The sequence below is a fragment of the Drosophila elegans genome, unplaced genomic scaffold (genome assembly GCF_018152505.1).
Source record: "Drosophila elegans isolate 14027-0461.03 unplaced genomic scaffold, ASM1815250v1 contig_208, whole genome shotgun sequence".
Lineage (NCBI taxonomy): Eukaryota > Metazoa > Arthropoda > Insecta > Diptera > Drosophilidae > Drosophila > Drosophila elegans.
Genome location: NW_024545578.1, coordinates 20717011 through 20735575, shown reverse-complemented (window position 1 = coordinate 20735575; position 18565 = coordinate 20717011). Strand labels below are relative to the sequence as shown.

The 18565-nt window shown below is 46.8% G+C and overlaps 2 protein-coding genes across 5 annotated transcripts; both read right to left on the bottom strand.

Annotated features, from left to right (window-relative positions):
• Nucleotides 1–542: 542 nt before the first annotated feature.
• Nucleotides 543–9100, bottom strand: LOC108142378 (bifunctional 3'-phosphoadenosine 5'-phosphosulfate synthase). Of its 3 annotated transcripts, none has more exons than XM_017266213.2 (4): nucleotides 8757–9100; nucleotides 4200–4314; nucleotides 1720–3245; nucleotides 543–1050 (listed from the first exon to the last, which is right to left on the bottom strand). In XM_017266213.2, the coding sequence occupies exons 1-4, from the start codon at nucleotides 8796–8798 to the stop codon at nucleotides 844–846; spliced, it is 1890 nt and encodes a 629-aa protein (XP_017121702.1). In that variant the 5' UTR covers nucleotides 8799–9100; the 3' UTR covers nucleotides 543–843. The 3 variants fall into 3 exon arrangements, with proteins under 3 accessions (XP_017121702.1, XP_017121700.1, XP_017121701.1); XM_017266211.2 differs by lacking the exon at nucleotides 8757–9100 and adding an exon at nucleotides 6511–6816; XM_017266212.2 differs by lacking the exon at nucleotides 8757–9100 and adding an exon at nucleotides 5254–5493.
• Nucleotides 9101–9681: 581 nt separating this feature from the next.
• On the bottom strand, nucleotides 9682–18371 carry LOC108142572 (mediator of RNA polymerase II transcription subunit 12). Of its 2 annotated transcripts, XM_017266522.2 has the most exons (8): nucleotides 17676–18371; nucleotides 14937–17610; nucleotides 12960–14679; nucleotides 12531–12899; nucleotides 12146–12460; nucleotides 11781–12083; nucleotides 11198–11507; nucleotides 9682–11131 (listed from the first exon to the last, which is right to left on the bottom strand). In XM_017266522.2, the coding sequence occupies exons 1-8, from the start codon at nucleotides 18286–18288 to the stop codon at nucleotides 9774–9776; spliced, it is 7662 nt and encodes a 2553-aa protein (XP_017122011.1). In that variant the 5' UTR covers nucleotides 18289–18371; the 3' UTR covers nucleotides 9682–9773. The 2 variants fall into 2 exon arrangements, with proteins under 2 accessions (XP_017122011.1, XP_017122012.1); XM_017266523.2 differs by lacking the exons at nucleotides 11781–12083; nucleotides 12146–12460; nucleotides 12531–12899; ... (1 more) ...; nucleotides 14937–17610; nucleotides 17676–18371 and adding an exon at nucleotides 11562–11658.
• Nucleotides 18372–18565: the final 194 nt, after the last annotated feature.

The window sequence follows — 18565 nt, the reverse complement described above, 5'->3', positions numbered from 1 at the left end:
TATTAATTATTAAACGTATACAATTTTATAAAAATAAATCATGTGCAAAACCAAAGAAAACTGGTTTTTACTAAAGAAGGCTTTTTAAAACGTTTCGTAGCGGGGAGCTTATGTCAATGATCAACATTAACAGCTGCTAAAGCTCTGTTAGCACATTACATGCTTAATATATTTAACTGATCTTAAGAAAGTTTTTCAAAGATTAAAACGATTCAAGGAAGGTCTTTTTTTTACTTTAATGAAACTAGTTAGTTTTAAATCGCTATCGATAGCGATTTGTTGTGGGAAATTTTTGTTTTTCCGCACACGTATTTTATTTTTGTCTAGATTTCCTTGTTGCTTAAGTCAAGATTACTTTTCGAGAGTTTTTCAGCATCTATGGGTTATTATGAATTATTATATTTATTCAGAACGTCCTTGTGCATACCAATTTCAAGAGTATCTTCTCGGTTTTACTTACTTTTAACTTTTATTGGAGAAAATGATCTCTTAACAATATTCCAATACCATTCCATCAGTTCAATAATATTGCTCCTACTAGATAATTATTTATATATGTATTTAAAAAACAGTTTACAAAATAGCTGCACGAAATTGAGCCTATGATAAACAGAGAATTGGGCGACTTATGTGTAGATACAAGTAGATTGTACGATACGAACATTTAAATAGCAGGACCACCACATTCACACACAAGGACAGGTCCGGATTTGGGTTAATAACGATGGACAGATGGAAAAATGTGGTAAGTGATAAGCGGCCATAAAGTGGGAATATGTATACTAAGCACACAAGCTATAACTAGGAGGAATTGCACGTTGCTGGTCGGGTCCTGGCAGTGGGTTACGCCTGCGGCAGGTTCTGGTAGTAGGTAGCCAGGATTCTCCACGCCTCGGGCTCCATGAAGCCATCCGGCGGACTGGCTCCCGTCTTGGCCAGGGTTCGCATCTTGGTCCCCGAGATAAACTCGAACTCGTCCTTACGTTTAGGTTCGAAGAAGGCCATACTGCTGGAGCTTTTATCGTAGGCAGCTACCCGGAACGGCAGGATCTATAAAGTGGTAGTAATAAAAGTTCAATTTTAATTTTCTCAATTAGTTTTAAAAACTAATTATGTGAATGATATATTTTTCACAAGTAGCAGAGGTATTTTCATACTAATCTTCATTTAAACCATGACTTTACACTGACAATGGAAAAAAAAATAGTAGGGAACATAAAATATATATATTATTTTGACTATACGTAATGAAATATTTATTAGTTTATTATAAATGCATTATTTTAACTCGACACGAAAATATGGATTACATTTCCTAGGCATAGAAAAGTTTGGGAGTTTGGGTTCTATAACAAAATATTCAATTTGGAGAATTTATACTGGTTAGACTTTCCAACCATTCGAGTATTACCTGTCCTAGTTTAAACTATATCATATTTTATAAAAATCAATGTCATATTAAGCACACATTAAAAACAGCAAATATAATTCATTACTTTTTAGCCAGAAGTATGTCATTATTTTTTCAGATTCCTCGCCTTTGGGTATACATGTTAACGTTATTTACAAAAATATTTTTTAAGGGAAGATGGTTTATTGACTTAAATATAAGTCAATTAGTTCATAAATCCAATTTGATCTCTTTACTTGAACCACATATTCAATTACATTTTACTTTAAAGATTTCTTTGAGTGATGATAGTTGAGTTTGCGACTTACCTCCATGCTGTCCAGTCCTTGAGCCATTTTCAGGACTCGCGCTCCATGGGTGGCGTCGTAGAGGTTGCCATCCGGGTAGGCCTCCTTGTCCGGATGGGGCATGCCCGCCGGATCGCGTCCCACGATATAGAAGTTGGCGCCGGCGTTCATGCGCGCCTTTGCGTGCCACTGCACCTCCGTGGGACCGGCGTACATCATTGGCGAGGGGAAGATGGCCAGCACAGTGTCCTCGCGCCGCAGGACGCCGGCATCGAGGACGGCCTGGTGCTGCTTCATGCGCACATCCAGCGGCACATCGTCGTCCTTGGTCCAGCCACCCAGCGGATGCAACAGCAGCACCGGCTGCTTGAAGCCGCGATCCAGCAGCTGCCGGCGAGTGTCCTGCATGAGGAGGGCATGTCCGTTGTGGATGGGGTTGCGCAGCTGGAAGGCGAAAATGGCGTCGGCGTTGAGCTCCTTGAACCGGCGCCTCAGCTCGTTGGGCGTCAACCTATACTGGTCCAGTCCATCCTCCCAGCGAATCCGTTCGATCACGGCCAGATCGCCGCCGACCAGATAATCTCCGGCCTCAAGCACCTGCTTGCTGTACGGATGATTGGGATTGCTGGTGCCGAACTGGCGGGCCAGCCGCTCCTCCTTGCGCTGGTAGTAGAACTCGGGACGTCGCAGAATCGCCACCGCTTTGCCGTTGTATTGGAGCGTAAGCGAGGAGCAGCCATCCAGACGTTCCTTGTCCGCCTGCGTGGCACTCAGAACAATGGGCACCGAGTGATTCTCGCGATAGGAACCATCCAAACCGCTCTGGAGTGTGTTGAAGTGCAGCGTCTGCAGGTACTCGTCCTCGCGCATAAATCCGCGCAGTGGATAGGCCCATCCTTCGGCCAGCACCTGCACCCACTGCAGCTCCACGGTGCTGATCTCGATGGCCTGCAGCGACTTGGCCTCGTGGCGCAGTGCCTCCGTGGCAATGGATTCGCTGGGATACAACTCCGGCAGCTGGTCCACGTCGCGCAGCGAGCGCGGAATGATGCCCTCCTGTTCGAGCAGAGCCACCAGCTTCTGTGTGGACTCCTGCACGGTGTAGCCGTGGGTGTTGACCACCAGTTCCGGCATCTGCGGTCGCTCGTACTCCTGTGTGATGCCCGTAAAACCCTTGATGACGCCCTCGCGTGCCTTCTTGTACAATCCCTTCACGTCGCGTGTTTCGCACACGTCCAGCGGCGTGTCCACGAATATCTCGTAGAACTTCAGGCCCGCATCCTTGTGGATCTTACGCGCCATCTCGCGATCATCGGCGAAAGGGGAGACGAAGCTGCAGATGGCCACTACTCCGCTGTCGGCGAACAGCTTGGCCACCTCGCCCACGCGACGGATGTTCTCCTCGCGCTCGGCGGGCGTAAAGCCCAGATTCTTGTTCAGTCCGGTGCGGATGTTGTCGCCGTCCAGTCCGTAAGCCGGAATGCCACGCGACACCAGGTAGGCCTCCAGCTCGAAGGCGATCGAGGTCTTTCCAGCACCACTCAGCCCTGCAAAGCGATGGCCATAAAGGTGTTAAGTAATGGGTAACTATTTTAATTATACGAAAGAAATAAGAAATCTCTGACTTAAGTTCCATACATATACTCGAATATTTTCCCGATTTTATTTAATATAGATATTAATACCTAAATAGAAAATTTACTCCGCTTTGGAGTAAAACCAATTTCGTCAATACAAACCCAATAAGGTATTATTGAAAAAAATCAATTAGAAACAGACCAACTTTATGAATTTGTGCTTTTCAATTTCAAGCCAAGACTGAATTAGACTTAGACTCAATGAAAGCACATTACGGACTTCTTAAAATAGGCAAGAATTTAATGCTATTTTAGAAACCTAAATACATTTCAAAATAAATTATTTAGGGCTCAGCATAACCATTTTTTAAGAAATAAATCAACTTTAGAATTACGATTTAAATTTCATTAAAATCGGCCGACTGTAGCATATACTACAAAAATTAAATTAAAAAAATTTAACATTTCTAATTATAAATTTTTTTGTTTTAACTCTTTTGGGCATAGTAATTGTTTAAAATTTCAGAATTAGGCTTTTAATTTTATTAAAATATAGCTGACATAAAAATAGATTCAATGTTTTTAAACATGTACTCATAAAAATCGAGGAATATTTAATTTTTCGGCTTGCCGATGTTTGCTTTTCTTCTTGTTTTTATTTTTAATGTATTACTAGTCGTAGTCGAATTGACCAAGTGACCAAAAATATACTATTCGTTGGATCTGAAGGCGTTTAAATGGAATCAATAATAACAAAGCATTTTTAATTTAAATATGTAACCATTTTGCTTTAATTCCGTGGTAAATTTGCTTGTGCTGCAATTATTTCAACAGTCACTTTTGGAAATAAAAAAAAAAAACAATATTATTAATGTAAGGACTAGGGTGCGTATGGCAAGGAAAGCAAAAGTAAGGTGCACTTACCAGTCAGCCACACGGTGCATCCTCGGAAACCCCGGCACAGGCCCAGATTCTTGCCGCGCGTCTCCCGGGTGACATGGTGCTTCTGCTCGGTCACATTCGTCGCCACCTGTAGGCACTGCAAAGAGAGAACAAGAACGGATCGGGTTTAGCTTTTGAAATTATCATAAATTAATATTCATGTCAAGTTGGGATGGCCATAGATTGCGCCTCGGGCCCCTTGGCGTGTCTATACAGCTATAGCTTTTCAGGCGGCCACAAAGCTAAAGCCAAGACCAAAAGCAAAGCCGAATCCAGAGCCAAAGGCAAGTCATCATCGAAATGGTTCGCTTTGACCCCAGGGCGATTCGTGCTGAGCTCCAGCATTCAGTTTGTTGACCTTCCGCTGGAGCTCGTGTGTGCAGAATCGCGAATGGAATTACGCGATATGGTTAAAACCCAAGGGTCTGGTCTGGTCTCTATCTCAAAGTGAAATGTTTGCACACACTTGCGTTGTCTTGGTCGATTTAGCACATTGCTGTGCGGTATACGATTTTTTTTTATTGTTCGGATATAGGTTTCAATATATGCAAATTATGTACATATGCATCACAAGTTCTTTTTTTGCTAATTTGAAAAAAATATACTTTTTCGGAGTGCATGACTTAGGTTTCATAAATACTTTAATGTGCTTCTTGCTAATATGAAAACCCATATTCTTCAAAGATATTAAAGTAAAAAAGAAAAAGTCTTAATTATTTGTTTTTATTCATTGAAAATTGTGGAAATTTGATACTGAAATTGGGATGGGGTTCTCTCTTTATATTCGCAATAGTCTTGAATAACAATCTGAGATAAGGGTCACTGTGCTAGATTTTCACTTATATATATTCCTTTCCCCGTTGCTGATCTTACTCTCATAAAGCAACAATCTCGGGTTTACAACTTAATTTAGATTAAGGTTTTAGTGGCACAATGATTTAGGTTATATCACTCTCTATCTTTTTACTATCTGCATTTTTATCTCTGCGAATACTAAGTTGTATTTATCTTTTTGTATAAGCTTTGTTAGCCTTACCCTTCTTTTAATGTGGGGATAAAATCCAATGGGCGGATTAGGCATTGTTTTTTGATTTTTTTGTAATATTCCAATTTACTGGGAGTTATTCCCTATTTTATTCGATTTGTTTTGGTTGCTCAATTGTTTGCAATAGAGCACTGATAGCGGTGCGTGTCCTATATTCAGATTGCGTTTAAAACGAGCTCACGGATGCGAATCGGTTTCCGTCATAGACACGCGACGAGCGTCGAAAGCGAACTGAAACTTTTCAATAGTATTTACGGTATTATATTGTATGAGGAGCGCTGCGACTCCAATGCTACTGGAATGGAGAATGGAACGCACAGAGAGTACAAGAAGCGGAGAGATCGCCCTCCAGTCCGTCGATTTCATCTCGCTCTGAATTCTCGATCGGCGATTCACGCACGCATCATTTACCTTCTCCGGATCCATATGGAGAAAATGTTTGCACAGTCTGTCCATCGTTTGTTTGATTATTAATTCGCCTCTTTTTTGGGCAGTCTCTTAAGTAAGCTTTTTCAGCACACTGTTTATTTACACAAACAATTTAGTACACAATTCTTTTTTGCGGCACTATTCGTATATGAAGCCCCCAGCTTCTACAAATTTTACCCTTCTGGTTTAAAATATAAAATACACAGGAGTGGCAGTAGTAAAACCCCTTGTTTTACTAGGAGAAAAGAAGGGCCTTCTGAATCAGATTAGAAGGACTTATAAAACTCTGAAGGAGTTCAGCAGGCGTTGAGTCCTTTCAGCCCTACTGCTTAATAATCTCTCATTTTTCTGATGTCCAAAGGCCAAATGTCATTGTTCTGGAAATAAAACTATTTAAATTTGAGATGCCAATCGAGTAGAACTGATTAAAGGCATAAAGAATATTGAAATTCTAAGTAAATATTAAAAAATCCATACATCTGCTTCTTTTTAAATGTTAATGTTAAATTAAAAGTGTATAGTTGATTAAAATGCTTATCAACTATTTTGATAGTACCCACTGAACTAGCTGAACAATTTATTTGTAATTCCTGTGTAATTTTAAATGTGCAAATATCATCGGTTTCTTACTTTATAAACAGAATTTTATTGCTGATGGCAGACAAATCTTTAAAGACATGCCTTTATTAAACATCTAAAATTGTAAGTTAGCTTTTAGAAATAAATATATTTTAATAAAAACTTGTTAAAATTTGAAAACAAAGTACCTTTATTTCATCGTAGCAAGGGAAGTAAAAAACATTTCGCTATAGAACTTACCGCATCTTCAGATTTTTCCACACTTGTGGGGAAGCACTTCGTGGAAACAGCATAGCCATTGTTATTGTTATTGTTATTATTATTATAGTGGCCAAGCGAATTGGCACATCGAGTAAACATTTTTCCTCAAAACGAAACGAACTCTTGGCAGGTGAAAAGAAAGCGTGAGTCGAACAATGTACTCTTTGATAATTAAACAAGTGAGAGTTTTTGGAACCCCACCGCAGAGCAGCACACAGCTGAAACAGAAGGCAGACGCCAAAAGCGCTGAACTTTCTCGTCGAAGCTCAAAACTGCAACTAAAATTCCACGGTCTGCAGTCGAGACGATGGCCCAGGCAGCTACGTTGGCACTTGGCAGAGGTAGGGATCCACTGGGTGGAGCAGTGGAACTGGTGGTCCACATGGGAACTTGTTTACGGAGGTGTTTAGATAACAAACTCCTCTTGGTGAGCCTCAAATTTGCCTTGTTTTTATGGCAAACAAACAGTCGTTTTAACAGCTAAGTACACTACTTTTTACGTATACTGAAATAATACAATTTGGCAATTAACTCAGATTAGTAATAGCCTTATAAACAGTCAAAATAGTTGAGTTGAATGTTTATAACTTCTGACATGGCTAAGTTCCAAACTTAAGAAATTGTTTTCAAAATAAACATTTTTGTTATGCAACCTTATCTGTTTTTTTTTTTTTAGATAGTAATTCCTTTTCGATAAGTACTGCTCACTTTATCTGCAGACACGTTTCAAGAGTCACTTAGTTAGGTAATCACTATAAATGATTACAGTAAGCTAACACGTAATGCAATGACAGATAAAAGTAATAACCATTAAAACCAAATGTGGCTATATGTACGAGTGAAAAGCAAATTACTAACTCTACAAAGGGTTAAGAAATTAAATTTATATAAAACAAAATTAATAATAATACAAGTGAAAAGCAAATTACTAATTTTATAAAGGGCTAAGAAATTAAATTTATATAAAACAAAATTAATAATGGGGTTTATTTCAATTTGGTTTGTTTGTTTGTTTACATTAACCTACATTGTACATTGCTATAAATTTGATATGGATCATCATTAAGATTGAAAGAGATTTCCGTAGCACACCCAATAATATTTTTTTTTCTGTGTTGGTCTGCGGCAAAAGTGTTATTCATATGTGTGTCAAACCACAATGTCACGGAATGAAGATACAGCGAAAAGTTATCACTGTGGTCATTCAACCTGCAAGTGATGCCGGGTTGTTGACCAAGTTTTCAACTACTTTTGACCAGCTCCAACAAAGTGGCCCATACGAGTTCAGGTCTCAAGCGCGACTTGTTTACAATTCGCTGGTACCACTTTAGTTGTCTCGGAAGACTTTCTTTCTAATTTAAACCTGTTCAAGCCAAAGCAATAACATTTTCTGTGGCAACCAGTTGTTATCACGGAAATAAATGCATGTTGCATAAGACACTTAAGGAGCACATTAATTTTTTAAAACTAATATTTTTTCCACAATTGAAATTCTATTCATATTCATTTTCAAAGACAGCAAAGTTAACATCTTATACTTGATCATGTGGTATATTTTTAAAACTAATTAAAATGTTTTATCGGAATAGAGAAAATGCCTACAAAATGTATGTAAAAGTAAGTAACAAAAATATTATATGTCAGAAAAATAAAGCTCTTTAAATAGGTACACGAAACCCTTGCATTTTTAATCGCATTTGTAGAACACGCTTTTGATGAATCAACAATTTATAAAAGTCTCATCAACCTATAATATTTGCATACATTGCGCAAAATAATTGCATTTGTGTTTAGTCCGAACCATCTGGAAATTGATATGCACATAATCTTATCAATTGACTTTATAAATTGTTTAATTTGATGCTGTTTGGTAGTCAAGTTCGAATTGAAATTGGGTTAGGAGGCACATACTCCCCCAGTTGAAGATAAGATTGGGAGGGGAATTCTGGCATTACGTGTCTTCCGGAGCCATATGGAAAAACATAATGGTAAATAGAAAGAGCGGACGGAAAACGTAAACAGAGGGGGTTTATTGGGAACAGCGTGAGTGACGAGATCTGGAGAAATTGTCAAACAACCAACGGCTGTTCAAATTGAGTGTTAAATTAAGCCACATATTTCACATCTAAAGTTTTATTTTTATTCGGCGCACTTGTTCAAATAGGGTTTTGGAGTATCTTAAGTTTATTTTTTTTTTGGGACAGGGTCACTTTTCTCGTACTCACCGTCTTCTGACGCTTTTTACTGCTCTCCGGCACTTCGCTCATTTCCGGATTGGAATTGGATCGGTACTATATGGCTATGACCCACTAAAAAAAACACGTCCTCTTTGCGAGCACTTGCAAACAATACTGCGAAAAGTAACACTCCGAATCGAATTTCGATCCAATCGATGAATGAAATGTGCCACGGAAGCGATTTGCGGGCGTTTCTTAGTTTTCTACATATGCAGGTGTTTCACTCGCGGCAGCAGGACTATTGCACTGTTTTGTTTAAACCTTAGTTCTAAATGACCAAACGTCTGAGATATGCGTACGAAAAATGTATTATTTCTAATTCACATGCACACAAACGCCAACGCACACCAGCGCAACAATCGGCGCTCAGCTGATTAGAGATGGGCGAGAATCCGATGATTGCGCTTTGGGCGCAAAACAGCTTTTACTTGAAATTATCAAAAAAAATCTGGGATTTATTACATAAATTAAAAGTAATTTTTGTATTCTAAAGCTTTTTCAGCATTTTTTATGTTTATTATTTATTAAGTTCTTATGAATATTTAAAATAATTTTAAACAATTTTATATATATATCAAAACGAAAATTCATTATTAGAAACATATAATAAATACAGCAAAAAATTACTTCCTTGCCATCTAAAACAAAAATATAATGCTTATATGTGCTTAAAATAAATAGCTATAAAGTTTTAAAGTCATAAAATATACATATCTTCGAAGTCATGTCGGGCTTTCTTTATTTTAATGGAATACATTTTTGGATGTAAAAATTATATTTTTTAAATATATTCACTTCATAAAATATATTTTTACCACCTTTTTAAATTTAAATTATGTTTTTATCTAATTAATTTAAAATTGTGCTTCCCAAGCCGATCCCCCTCCCCATCTATTGTATATCCATAGTTTAATTTTTATTTTTGTTTTGAATGTACGTTTATTGCAAATACATCTGATAAATAAATGATTAGGACTAGGCTTACAACTAAGGAGTGTTTACGATCTAATATTGTGGCGGTTGGTACTGCTGCTGCTGGCCCATCATGTTCTGCCGCTGGAGCTGCGCCACCAGGTTCGGGGTTTGCTGCTGGTTCATGCTCTGCTGCTGCGGCACCATCCCGCCCCCACCGCCTCCGCCGACTGCTCCGCCCGCCTGCTGCGGTCCGGAGCCCATTCCCCCGCCGGCGCCACCGCCCATGCCCTGCATCTGCATCATTTGCTGGTGCCTCAGCTGCTGTTGTTGCTGCTGCTGCTGCTGGAACTGTTGCTGGGTGTTCAGGACACCTGGCTTGCCGCCGCCCGCCGACTGCTGACGGGCGTATGGAGGCACCTGACCCACCACTCCGCCGGGACCCGGACCCATCATGTTGGTCATCGTAACGTTGGGCGCCTGGTTCATGTACTGGTTGCGGTTGCCGGCCATCATTCCGCCGGGAACAACGCGTTGCTGCTGCTGTTGTTGCTGCTGCTGCTGTTGGGCTGCTGCCACCGCCATAAAGTCGGGGTTGTTGCGATTCGCCTGCTGCATTTGCGGATTGAAGTTGCCCATCATGTTGGCCTGCTGCTGTTGCTGCTGATTGGGCGCCATGCCCACGCCCACGCCCACTCCAACACCCACTCCAACGCCTGCTCCGCCGCCTTGTTGCTGCATTCCCTGCTGCTGCTGCTGTTGCTGCTGCTGGTACTGATTCTGGAAGTTCTGGAATTGCACCTGTTGCTGCGGTTGTTGCTGCGCCTGCTGCTGCATCATTCCCTGCTGTGGCATGCCACCCATGCCCATGTTGGGATTGTTGCCGGCACCGCCCACTCCCACGCCAACGCCCACGCCGACACCAACTCCAACGCCGACTCCATTGCCTCCCTGGCCGCCAGCAGACTGCATCATTTGGTTGGCATTCGGATTGACCATGCCCACCATGTTTTGGGGCATCTGTTGCTGCATCATGGGATTCTGCGGCATGCCCTGGCCGCCCATGTTCATTTGATTCATCTGATTGGGCGCCATGCCGGGTCGCATGTTGCCGCCGCGCAAGAACTGCTGCTGCGTCTGCTGATTGGGGTTCATCTGTTGCTGCTGCGCATTCTGCTGCTGCTGCTGTTGCTGTTGCATGGCATTGAAGGCGGCCACCGACTGTGGGTTCTGCTGGGGATTCATTTGCTGCTGTCGCATTTGATTGGGATTCATCTGTTGCTGCGGACCCGGCTGCTGTTGCGCCGGTTGCGGTTGCTGCTGCATCGGATTGAAGTTGCCGCCGGGTCCCTGTTGTGCCTGCTGCTGCTGGAATGGCTGACGCTGGCGAAGCATTTGCGACAAAGCCTGTTTGGAGTTCGCATTCAGCGGTGGCCTCTCGATGCGGTTTGCTGCAATTATGGTTTACAAGTATTAACCATCTTGATACGCTTTTGAGTCTTGTGATTTCCACTTACGTTGCATATTCTGTTGGTGCGGTGCGTATTGATTGTGGTACGGCTGGGGCGGTTGCTGCTGCTGCTGCTGGGCATTGTGCCACTGCTGCTGCTGCTGCTGGCCAGGCATACCCTGTGGCCCGCCTCCGCCGCCACCCGGTCCCTGCTGCATGAAGTTCATCTGGGGATTCTGCTGCCCGTTGCCACCGCCCACATTTAGCTGCTGCTGCAGCGGATTGTTGCCCATTTGCTGCATCTGCTGCTGTTGCTGCAACATGGCATTCTGCTGCATCATGTTGTTCGGATTGGGTGCAAACTGCTGCATGTTCATCTGTGAAAGAGATCATTTTTATATATTTACTATTAGATATTCGAAGGATCTAACAAGATTAGTTTGGCACCTAAAAAAGGTCAAGAAAATTTGTATATAAAATTTAAAAACTTTTGAATTTTGTGCTATTATTTTGTTAATTTTTGGGTTGCTTGGTTATTTCTTTGGAATTTACAAGGCTGCAATTACAATTAATATGTAGCATTCAACAATTGAATTATTATGTTTAAACTTATAAATTTTCTAATTTGTAATATTTATAACATATCTTACCGGCATGTTCATTGGCATCTGACCCATCGGATTGTTCTGCATCTGCTGCTGTTGCATGTGTTGCTGCTGTTGCTGCTGCTGCTGTTGCTGCATTTGCTGTTGCTGCACATTCTGTGCCTGCTGCGGCTGTGGCGCCAACTGGGGCTGTTGTTGCTGCTGAGTGTTGACCACGGGCGGCGTCTTGGGATTCTTGGGCTTGCGTTTCCGCGTCGTCGTTCCCTTGCCGCGACCTCTTCCAGGTGGAGGGACAGCACTGGGCGACTGATCCACCGACGAAGGCGTGTCCGCCTTCATTTCGTCCTTCTGTGAGAAGTGAAAACAATGTGGTTTAGTAAGTGTTTTAAAGAAATAATAGAAGGACTTACAATGCAAATCTTCTCCTGCACGGGCTCAATGTCTTCGGGCGGCAGTGGCAGTGGCTCATAGTAGTAGCTACTGGGCTTGACCAGACTGTGCGTGTGGTACTTGAGATTGCGGTGCGCTTCCTCGTAGGTGAGCGGCTTGCGCTCCAGCTTCACTGCCCCGAACCACACCCACGAGAGGGGCGCCGGGTTCTTGTGGCCCTCCAGGATGTCCCACACACTGATGCGCTGCTTGTCCGATATGCGCAGCTGCTTCTTGTCCATGTCGCAGATCTTGTTGCCCTTGGTGTCCATGCCGGCGTGCTCACAGGCAATTACCTGGGCATAGGTGATCAGTTTATCAGTTTACAAACGCATTAAATGGTGATGAATCGGGTGAAACACTCACCTCGGTGGGTTGCTTGTACAGCGGAAGAAGCTGCCGGATGACCCGAATGGAGGCGTTGTTCTTCTCGCCAATCTCCTTCTTCAGCTTCTTCATGAGGTTCATGTAGTGCCGCTCGTCATCCGAGACCAGTGTCGAGTGCACCAGGGTGGCCAGCATGTCCACCACGGTGGTGAAGAGTTCCCGATTGCAGCTGAGGTCAACCACACCCTGGCACACCAGTTGGGCCAAGAGAATGGCCCAATCGGTAGTGGGTGTGCTGTTCTTCTGAATGGCCTCGAACATGCCGCCCACCAGGGAGAAACGTAACTGCAAGGCATCCAGAATCTCCTCCCGAGCCTGCGGCTCATCAACGCCACCGATTGTGTCCAGCTGAAGGGCAAATTATTAATGTTATAATACGTGAAAGTGAGGCCAAAGAAGAAGACGTACCTCAGCAAAGGACTGCAGACACTGGGAGAGTTGAGCATAGAGGGAGACCAGTAGGTTCTCCTTGTACTCATCCTGGCCCTTGAGGCAGGTGAGAATGAGTCCCAGGAAGGGCTGGTAGTTGAGCGGCATCTTCTTGTTGCGAGCCGCAACGCCACCCAGTCCATAGCTGTTGCTACTGTGGCAACTGTTGCTCTTCTCCCGCTCATCACCGCTGCCCGAACTATTGCAATCCGACTTGGGCACCTTGGAGAAGTAGTTCATGCTCTCAAGAACCTGACCAGCCACGCGCAGAATCCTGCCCTGCACTGCGGGCGTCAGCTTGGCGATCAGCGGCGCCACCAACCAGGTGGACGGTTTGGGTTTGTGCGTCGCCTTCAAGGCGCCCGGCAAAACGACCTCTTCCATGTGGAAGACATCGATGGCCGCTCGGGCCACCGTATCAAGCCAGACATTCAACTCCGCATTGTTGCTCAACGATTGGCGGTACATAAGCTGCAAGTCCAGCCACGAGATTCGCAATGTCCACTGGCCCAGATTCTCCAGGATGCGAACGATCATCGAGCGTTGGTCCAGCTCGGAGATGATGTTGAACTCAGCCTCCGGATAGCAGATCATGTGCAGGACGCGCTGCGCTTGCTTGGCGGTCAGCATCTCGTCGATTATCATGTCGCACAGCTGCTCGGCGTTCTTGAGGCACCGCTCCAGCACATGCTCCTGGGCGCAGATCTGCTTGAGCACCGCCTGGGCGAACTCCAGCAGTGAGATCTGCTCCATGCCGCCAACCGACGGCTGTTGCAGCGCTTCTGGTTCGCTGGTCAAGCTGCTGCCCAGCTGAAGGTCACTGGTGCCCAGGATTTGGCTTAGGTCCGCAGGTCGCAGTTCGTTGCTTTTTGGCGTGCTGCCCGGATGCACTGGCGTATTGAAGCCACTGCGCTTGCCGCTCCCGAAGGCGCCGCCCAAACCACCGCCGGAGGAGGAAGATCCACTGCCCACGGCCAAGGGAGTTTTGAGCGCCGCATTGTCCACCACAATGAGGATTGCCTTGAGCACGGCCAGCACTGCGGCTATGGGTATGGTCTTGTGGGCACCCACCAGCAGGTGACGATCGCAGCTCAATCGAATGCTAAAGTCATTGCCCACGGCGTGCAACGGATTGGGGGATGTGCTCACGGAGTACATGCCCGGCTGTGGGATCTCCAAAGTCTTGAAGAGCTTCAGTACCAGATGGCAGGTGAGACGAGCTCCCGCTTCCGCGTCCACGCTCAGTTCGGCTCCGCCAGCGCTCACCGATCGCGCCAACGTCGGCAGGGCAAACTTACTCACAAAGTCCGCCAGGGAGAAGCAGTGTCGCGCCACCAGGATGCAAACAAAGACGGCCAGGGCGTTGTGCGTCTTGCCCTGGCCAATGTCCACCTGCCCGCCCAGATGCGGGTATCGCGGACTCTTGCTGCCGCTGCACAGGCTCTGCAGGGCGGCGATCCACTCCTCGGACAGCACATTGCAGCTGGCTGTGAGTTCGGCACACGCCAATGCCACGTCGTTCAGCCGCTCGTTGTCCGTCTCTCGGCAGACGGCAATCAAAGCGTTCGACACGAAGCTGTACACGTTGGCCGGCGACTCGTGCAGCGTTCCCAGCCAGTGGGGATCCAGTTTGCCACCGCGGCGAGGAGCCACAAACAGCTCCTGCAGCAGCTGCGGATTATAGCCCTGCGGGGGCAGGCTGAAAACAAAGGAATTCGAAGTTAGTTGGTTGTCTAAACTAGAGAAATTTCAAACAAGCTATAACTTAATTTCCTGCTTTAAATTATATTTACTATAAAAACTTATTTCTTACTAGAAACCTAAACATATTTAAGCAATAAGAGAATCTAAGTTCTACCATAAATTGTCTAAATATATATGTACTGATGCTCTTGACAAGAATCAATCCTTTCTCCATCACAGCCTTTTTAAGTTAAAAACACGATCTAAACTCACCTGAGCTGCTCGGGTGTGTTGAAGATGTCCTTGAAGCGCTTGATGCACTGCAGCTGCTGGTAGTACTCCGTGGACTGCTCCTTGCCCTGCAGCAGAACGCAGGACTCGTGCAGATCGCTCAGATAGGCGATGATGCAGCGTTCCGCCGAGGAGCATTCGCTTGGATTGGACACGTGGCGGATGGTGCGACAGACGCCCTCGAAAACCGACAGCGTTTGTTCGGGCGAAAGGAGCAGGCAACTGTGGTAGCGCCGCAGGATGCTCACAATGTAGAGGGCCAGCGAGGTGGTGTAGCTGCGCACCAGGTTCGACTTCTTCAGCTGCAGCTGATGCTCCACCTCGGGCAACTCCTTCAGCAGACTGTCGCACAGCTCCAGCAGACTGTAGATGTTGAGGGCCAACTCCATCAGGTCGAACAGGAAGGCCACATGCTCCTGCACCGGCAGGTAGTTGTTGTTACCCAAGGCGAAGCCATTGAGCTGCTCCAGCACATTGGCCGCACACTGAGCGGTGACCACGTGCTGGTCGAAGTAGGCCATCTGCTGGCACTTGGACGTGGTGGCCTCGAAATTGAACTCGTTGCGCGAATGCTTCTTCACATGGCCAGCGGCGGCCACATCGATGCTGAACTTTTTGGTAAACAACTTGCCGATCTCCTTGGACATCTTCTTCACGGCATGCTTCTTCTCGTCCCGCTCCTTGCCCACTCCAAAGAGCAGGATGTAGCGTTGGTTGCTCTCGCTGCTGTAGCTGCTCATACTGGGATCGTCCTGCGGTATGGGAAAGTGTTTGGTGTACACATAGTGGCGCGATATGCTTCCACCTGAGCTGGTTTCGCCGTCGCTCGGCGCACCGATCTTGGGGCTGTCGGGCGCCTCGTGCTGCTGGCCCTTCTCCTTGATGTTCTGCACCAGCTTGTCCAGGTCATCGTCCACATTCGAATCGTCAAACTCATTGTGCTTGAAGTCAAGGCCTCCGCCGAAGCCGTCGTCATCGAATCCGTGCGTTGTCGTCGGTGGCGGCGCCGGTGGTGGTGGCGATGTCTTCGTGGCCGTCGTTCCCGACTTGATCACCAGCACGGACTCCAGCAGAAGATCGCCCCGCGAGATGAGTGTGTGCATGTAGGCGTTGTGCGAGAAGACATCGTGACGGATCAATGCGCTAAACAGCTGGACGAGATTGGTGAACTCGGTGCGTTGCTGGCTGCTGCTCGCATGTTCGTCCAGAACGGGAGCGTCATGATCGAGGAAGTGCATCAGCACGTGCTGGAACACAGGCAGGCCATCGATCAAGCCGGCGCCAGAGGCCAGCGAGTCCTTGTCGTCCTTATCACTGGACTGCTGATCCGCCGGCGTGCTGGTCACGTCTATCTGGCGCTTGTCCAGCAGTATGGCCACCACCATGGCCCGGTGCTCACCCCAGCGCTGACCGGACACGGCCCACTCGCACAGGATGCGCACCGTGTCCTTGTCCTGCTTTGGCTCGTAGGCTGGACGCGGTTCCAGTTGATCCTCCTCGCGCCGACGACTGGCATTGGGACTGGGAAATATGTGGGCGTAGAGCGTGTCTATGCTGTTGTTGTGCTCCATGCGATCGAAACAGTGCGTGTCCAGGTGGTCCAGCGTGGCCAGCACACTGGTGTAGTGGTTCTTGCCGGCACTGAGCCACTTGGCCGCGAACCAGCGCTGCTCGGCGTGCTGGGTGCGCAGCACAATGTCCGACTCGGCTGCACGCAGTTGACGCCTGATCTCCTGGTTGGTTCGCGGACACCGCGTGGGCATCGGCAGCACTGAGGGCGCCAGCGGCAGATGGTCCAGTGGACTGCCCAACAGCGAGGAAGGTGCTCGGTTAGCCGCTATTCCGCTCCAGACCAGTGCCGTGGGGCACTCGATGGTTATGATCTGCAGGATCGTGCTCAAATACAGCACAATGTCCCGGTGATGGGGACAGCTCATCTGCTCCTGCAACGCCAGCTCGTAGGGATCGTGCTGCAGCTTCTGCTCGTCCAGGTCCTTGATGGCCTGCTGCTCGACCACAGTGTTGAGCAGTTGCGCCAGTTTCTTTGACACTATGTAGGCCATCTTCCGGCACAGACGCTCCGATTGAACAAAGTCGTGCATGTACTGAAGGGCAAAGCTGAGCACCAGCTTTTTCAGCGGCTCGTCAAAGCTCGCCTGGGTGCGCATCTTATCCAGCAAGTCGAGAATCCAGTTTAGAAACTCCTGCCGGTCCAGCAGCGATTCCTCGTACATGTACTTGCTCAGCTGGTGGCAGTACTTCCAGTACTTCAGCGCATTACGACTGTCTTCGAACTGGCTCCCGATCCCGGAAATGGTGGAGCCTGGCGGCACAGCAGCTCCCGGCCCAGGGGCGCCTCCAACCACTGAAGACCCGGGCCCGCCGACGACTCCTCCCAGAGTTCCCGCTGCCGGCACCACACTGCCAGAACCCACTCCTCCCACCACGCCGGCTGCTACCTGCTGTCCATTTGCAGGACTATGGATCGGAGGCAGGGGACTGGCCATGCTGGGAACGGGGATTACGTTCGACGGAGCACTGCTGCCGGCGACGGAATTAATGGAGTTGGGGCCGGTGGTCCCATTGCTACCCGAACCATTTCCAGAGGCAGTCAAGCTGGCCAAAGTGCCACCGTTTGCCGGAGACTTGTCGTGGCCTGTAAGGAAACGAAAAGTGTCAAGTGGGGAGTGTCAAATGCTACGGTCCACCAACTAAACTCACTCTGCTGATAGTACTCCTGCAGCTTGGGCAGCAGCTCCTTCATGAACTTGATCATGTTGCCGGTCCACTCGGCGGCTGGGTCGTAAATACTGCGCTTCTTGTTCTTGGACTCCGTGAAGCTCACTGTGTAGGCGGCGCTCAGCTTGATGAACCAGGTGGCGCGCTGCATGTTCACCTGATTCTCGCACAGCGTGATGAAGATCTCCTCCTTCTTGTTGAACGAGGGCGCCCGTTTGGCCAGGCTGAGCAGTGGCTTGTTGCCGGCCAGGTCCTTGAACCAGGCGTCCACAGTGCACTTGCGCCGCGGCGAGACGGGCCAGAAGTTGTCCTTGCAGTTGATCTGCTGCTTCTTGCGCCCCGTGTCCGGCAGGGTCATTAGCTCCTCCTTCTTGGCCAGCACGCCGCTGAAGAAGGCGCTCACCTTGCTGGCATTCACATTCGAGTTGTGGGCCGTCCCAAATTCGTCAGACAGCGGCGGCGTCGTCGTGAAGCCGTGCTTCACATTCGTGGGCGTCAGCTCGTCCTCGCGCTGCTTCGCGTCCTGCGGGTAGATGTCCGGCGGACCCAGGCGGGTGCGCTTCAGCGGACGTTTCTCCTGCAGCATGGACAGCATCTTGGCGGCCCTCTAGTTGCGTTTTCCACACGAGTTTTCTCAGCTAATTTACTTATCCCTCTGTTCGCCACAAAACAAGACTATAAATATTAGTGATGGGGCGAAAACAATGCGATGTGCGATGAGTCATCGATGGTTCGATAACAGCGCGCGAGTGAAGTCGCCGGGTCAATCGAAGTTAAAAAAGTAAACAAGTTTAAGTGATTTTTGTTTATACGTTTTAAAACTATTTAAAATAACATAGATAACATTTGTTCAACAAAAAACGAAAATCATT

Bases quoted from the DNA above. Each gene is read 5' to 3' on its own strand.
- LOC108142572 (XM_017266522.2), bottom strand. From the start codon at position 18,288: ATGCTGTCCATGCTGCAGGAGAAACGTCCGCTGAAGCGCACCCGCCTG. The intron at 12,084-12,145 runs GTAAGTCCTTCT...CACTTCTCACAG, and splicing joins TGCAGGAGAAGATTTGCATT to AAGGACGAAATGAAGGCGGA. The intron at 11,508-11,780 runs GTAAGATATGTT...TCTCTTTCACAG, and splicing joins AGATGCCAATGAACATGCCG to ATGAACATGCAGCAGTTTGC.
- LOC108142378 (XM_017266211.2), bottom strand. From the start codon at position 6,630: ATGTTTACTCGATGTGCCAATTCGCTTGGCCACTATAATAATAATAAC. The intron at 4,315-6,510 runs GTAAGTTCTATA...CTCTCTTTGCAG, and splicing joins TGGAAAAATCTGAAGATGCG to TGCCTACAGGTGGCGACGAA. The intron at 1,051-1,719 runs GTAAGTCGCAAA...ACCACTTTATAG, and splicing joins AAGGACTGGACAGCATGGAG to ATCCTGCCGTTCCGGGTAGC.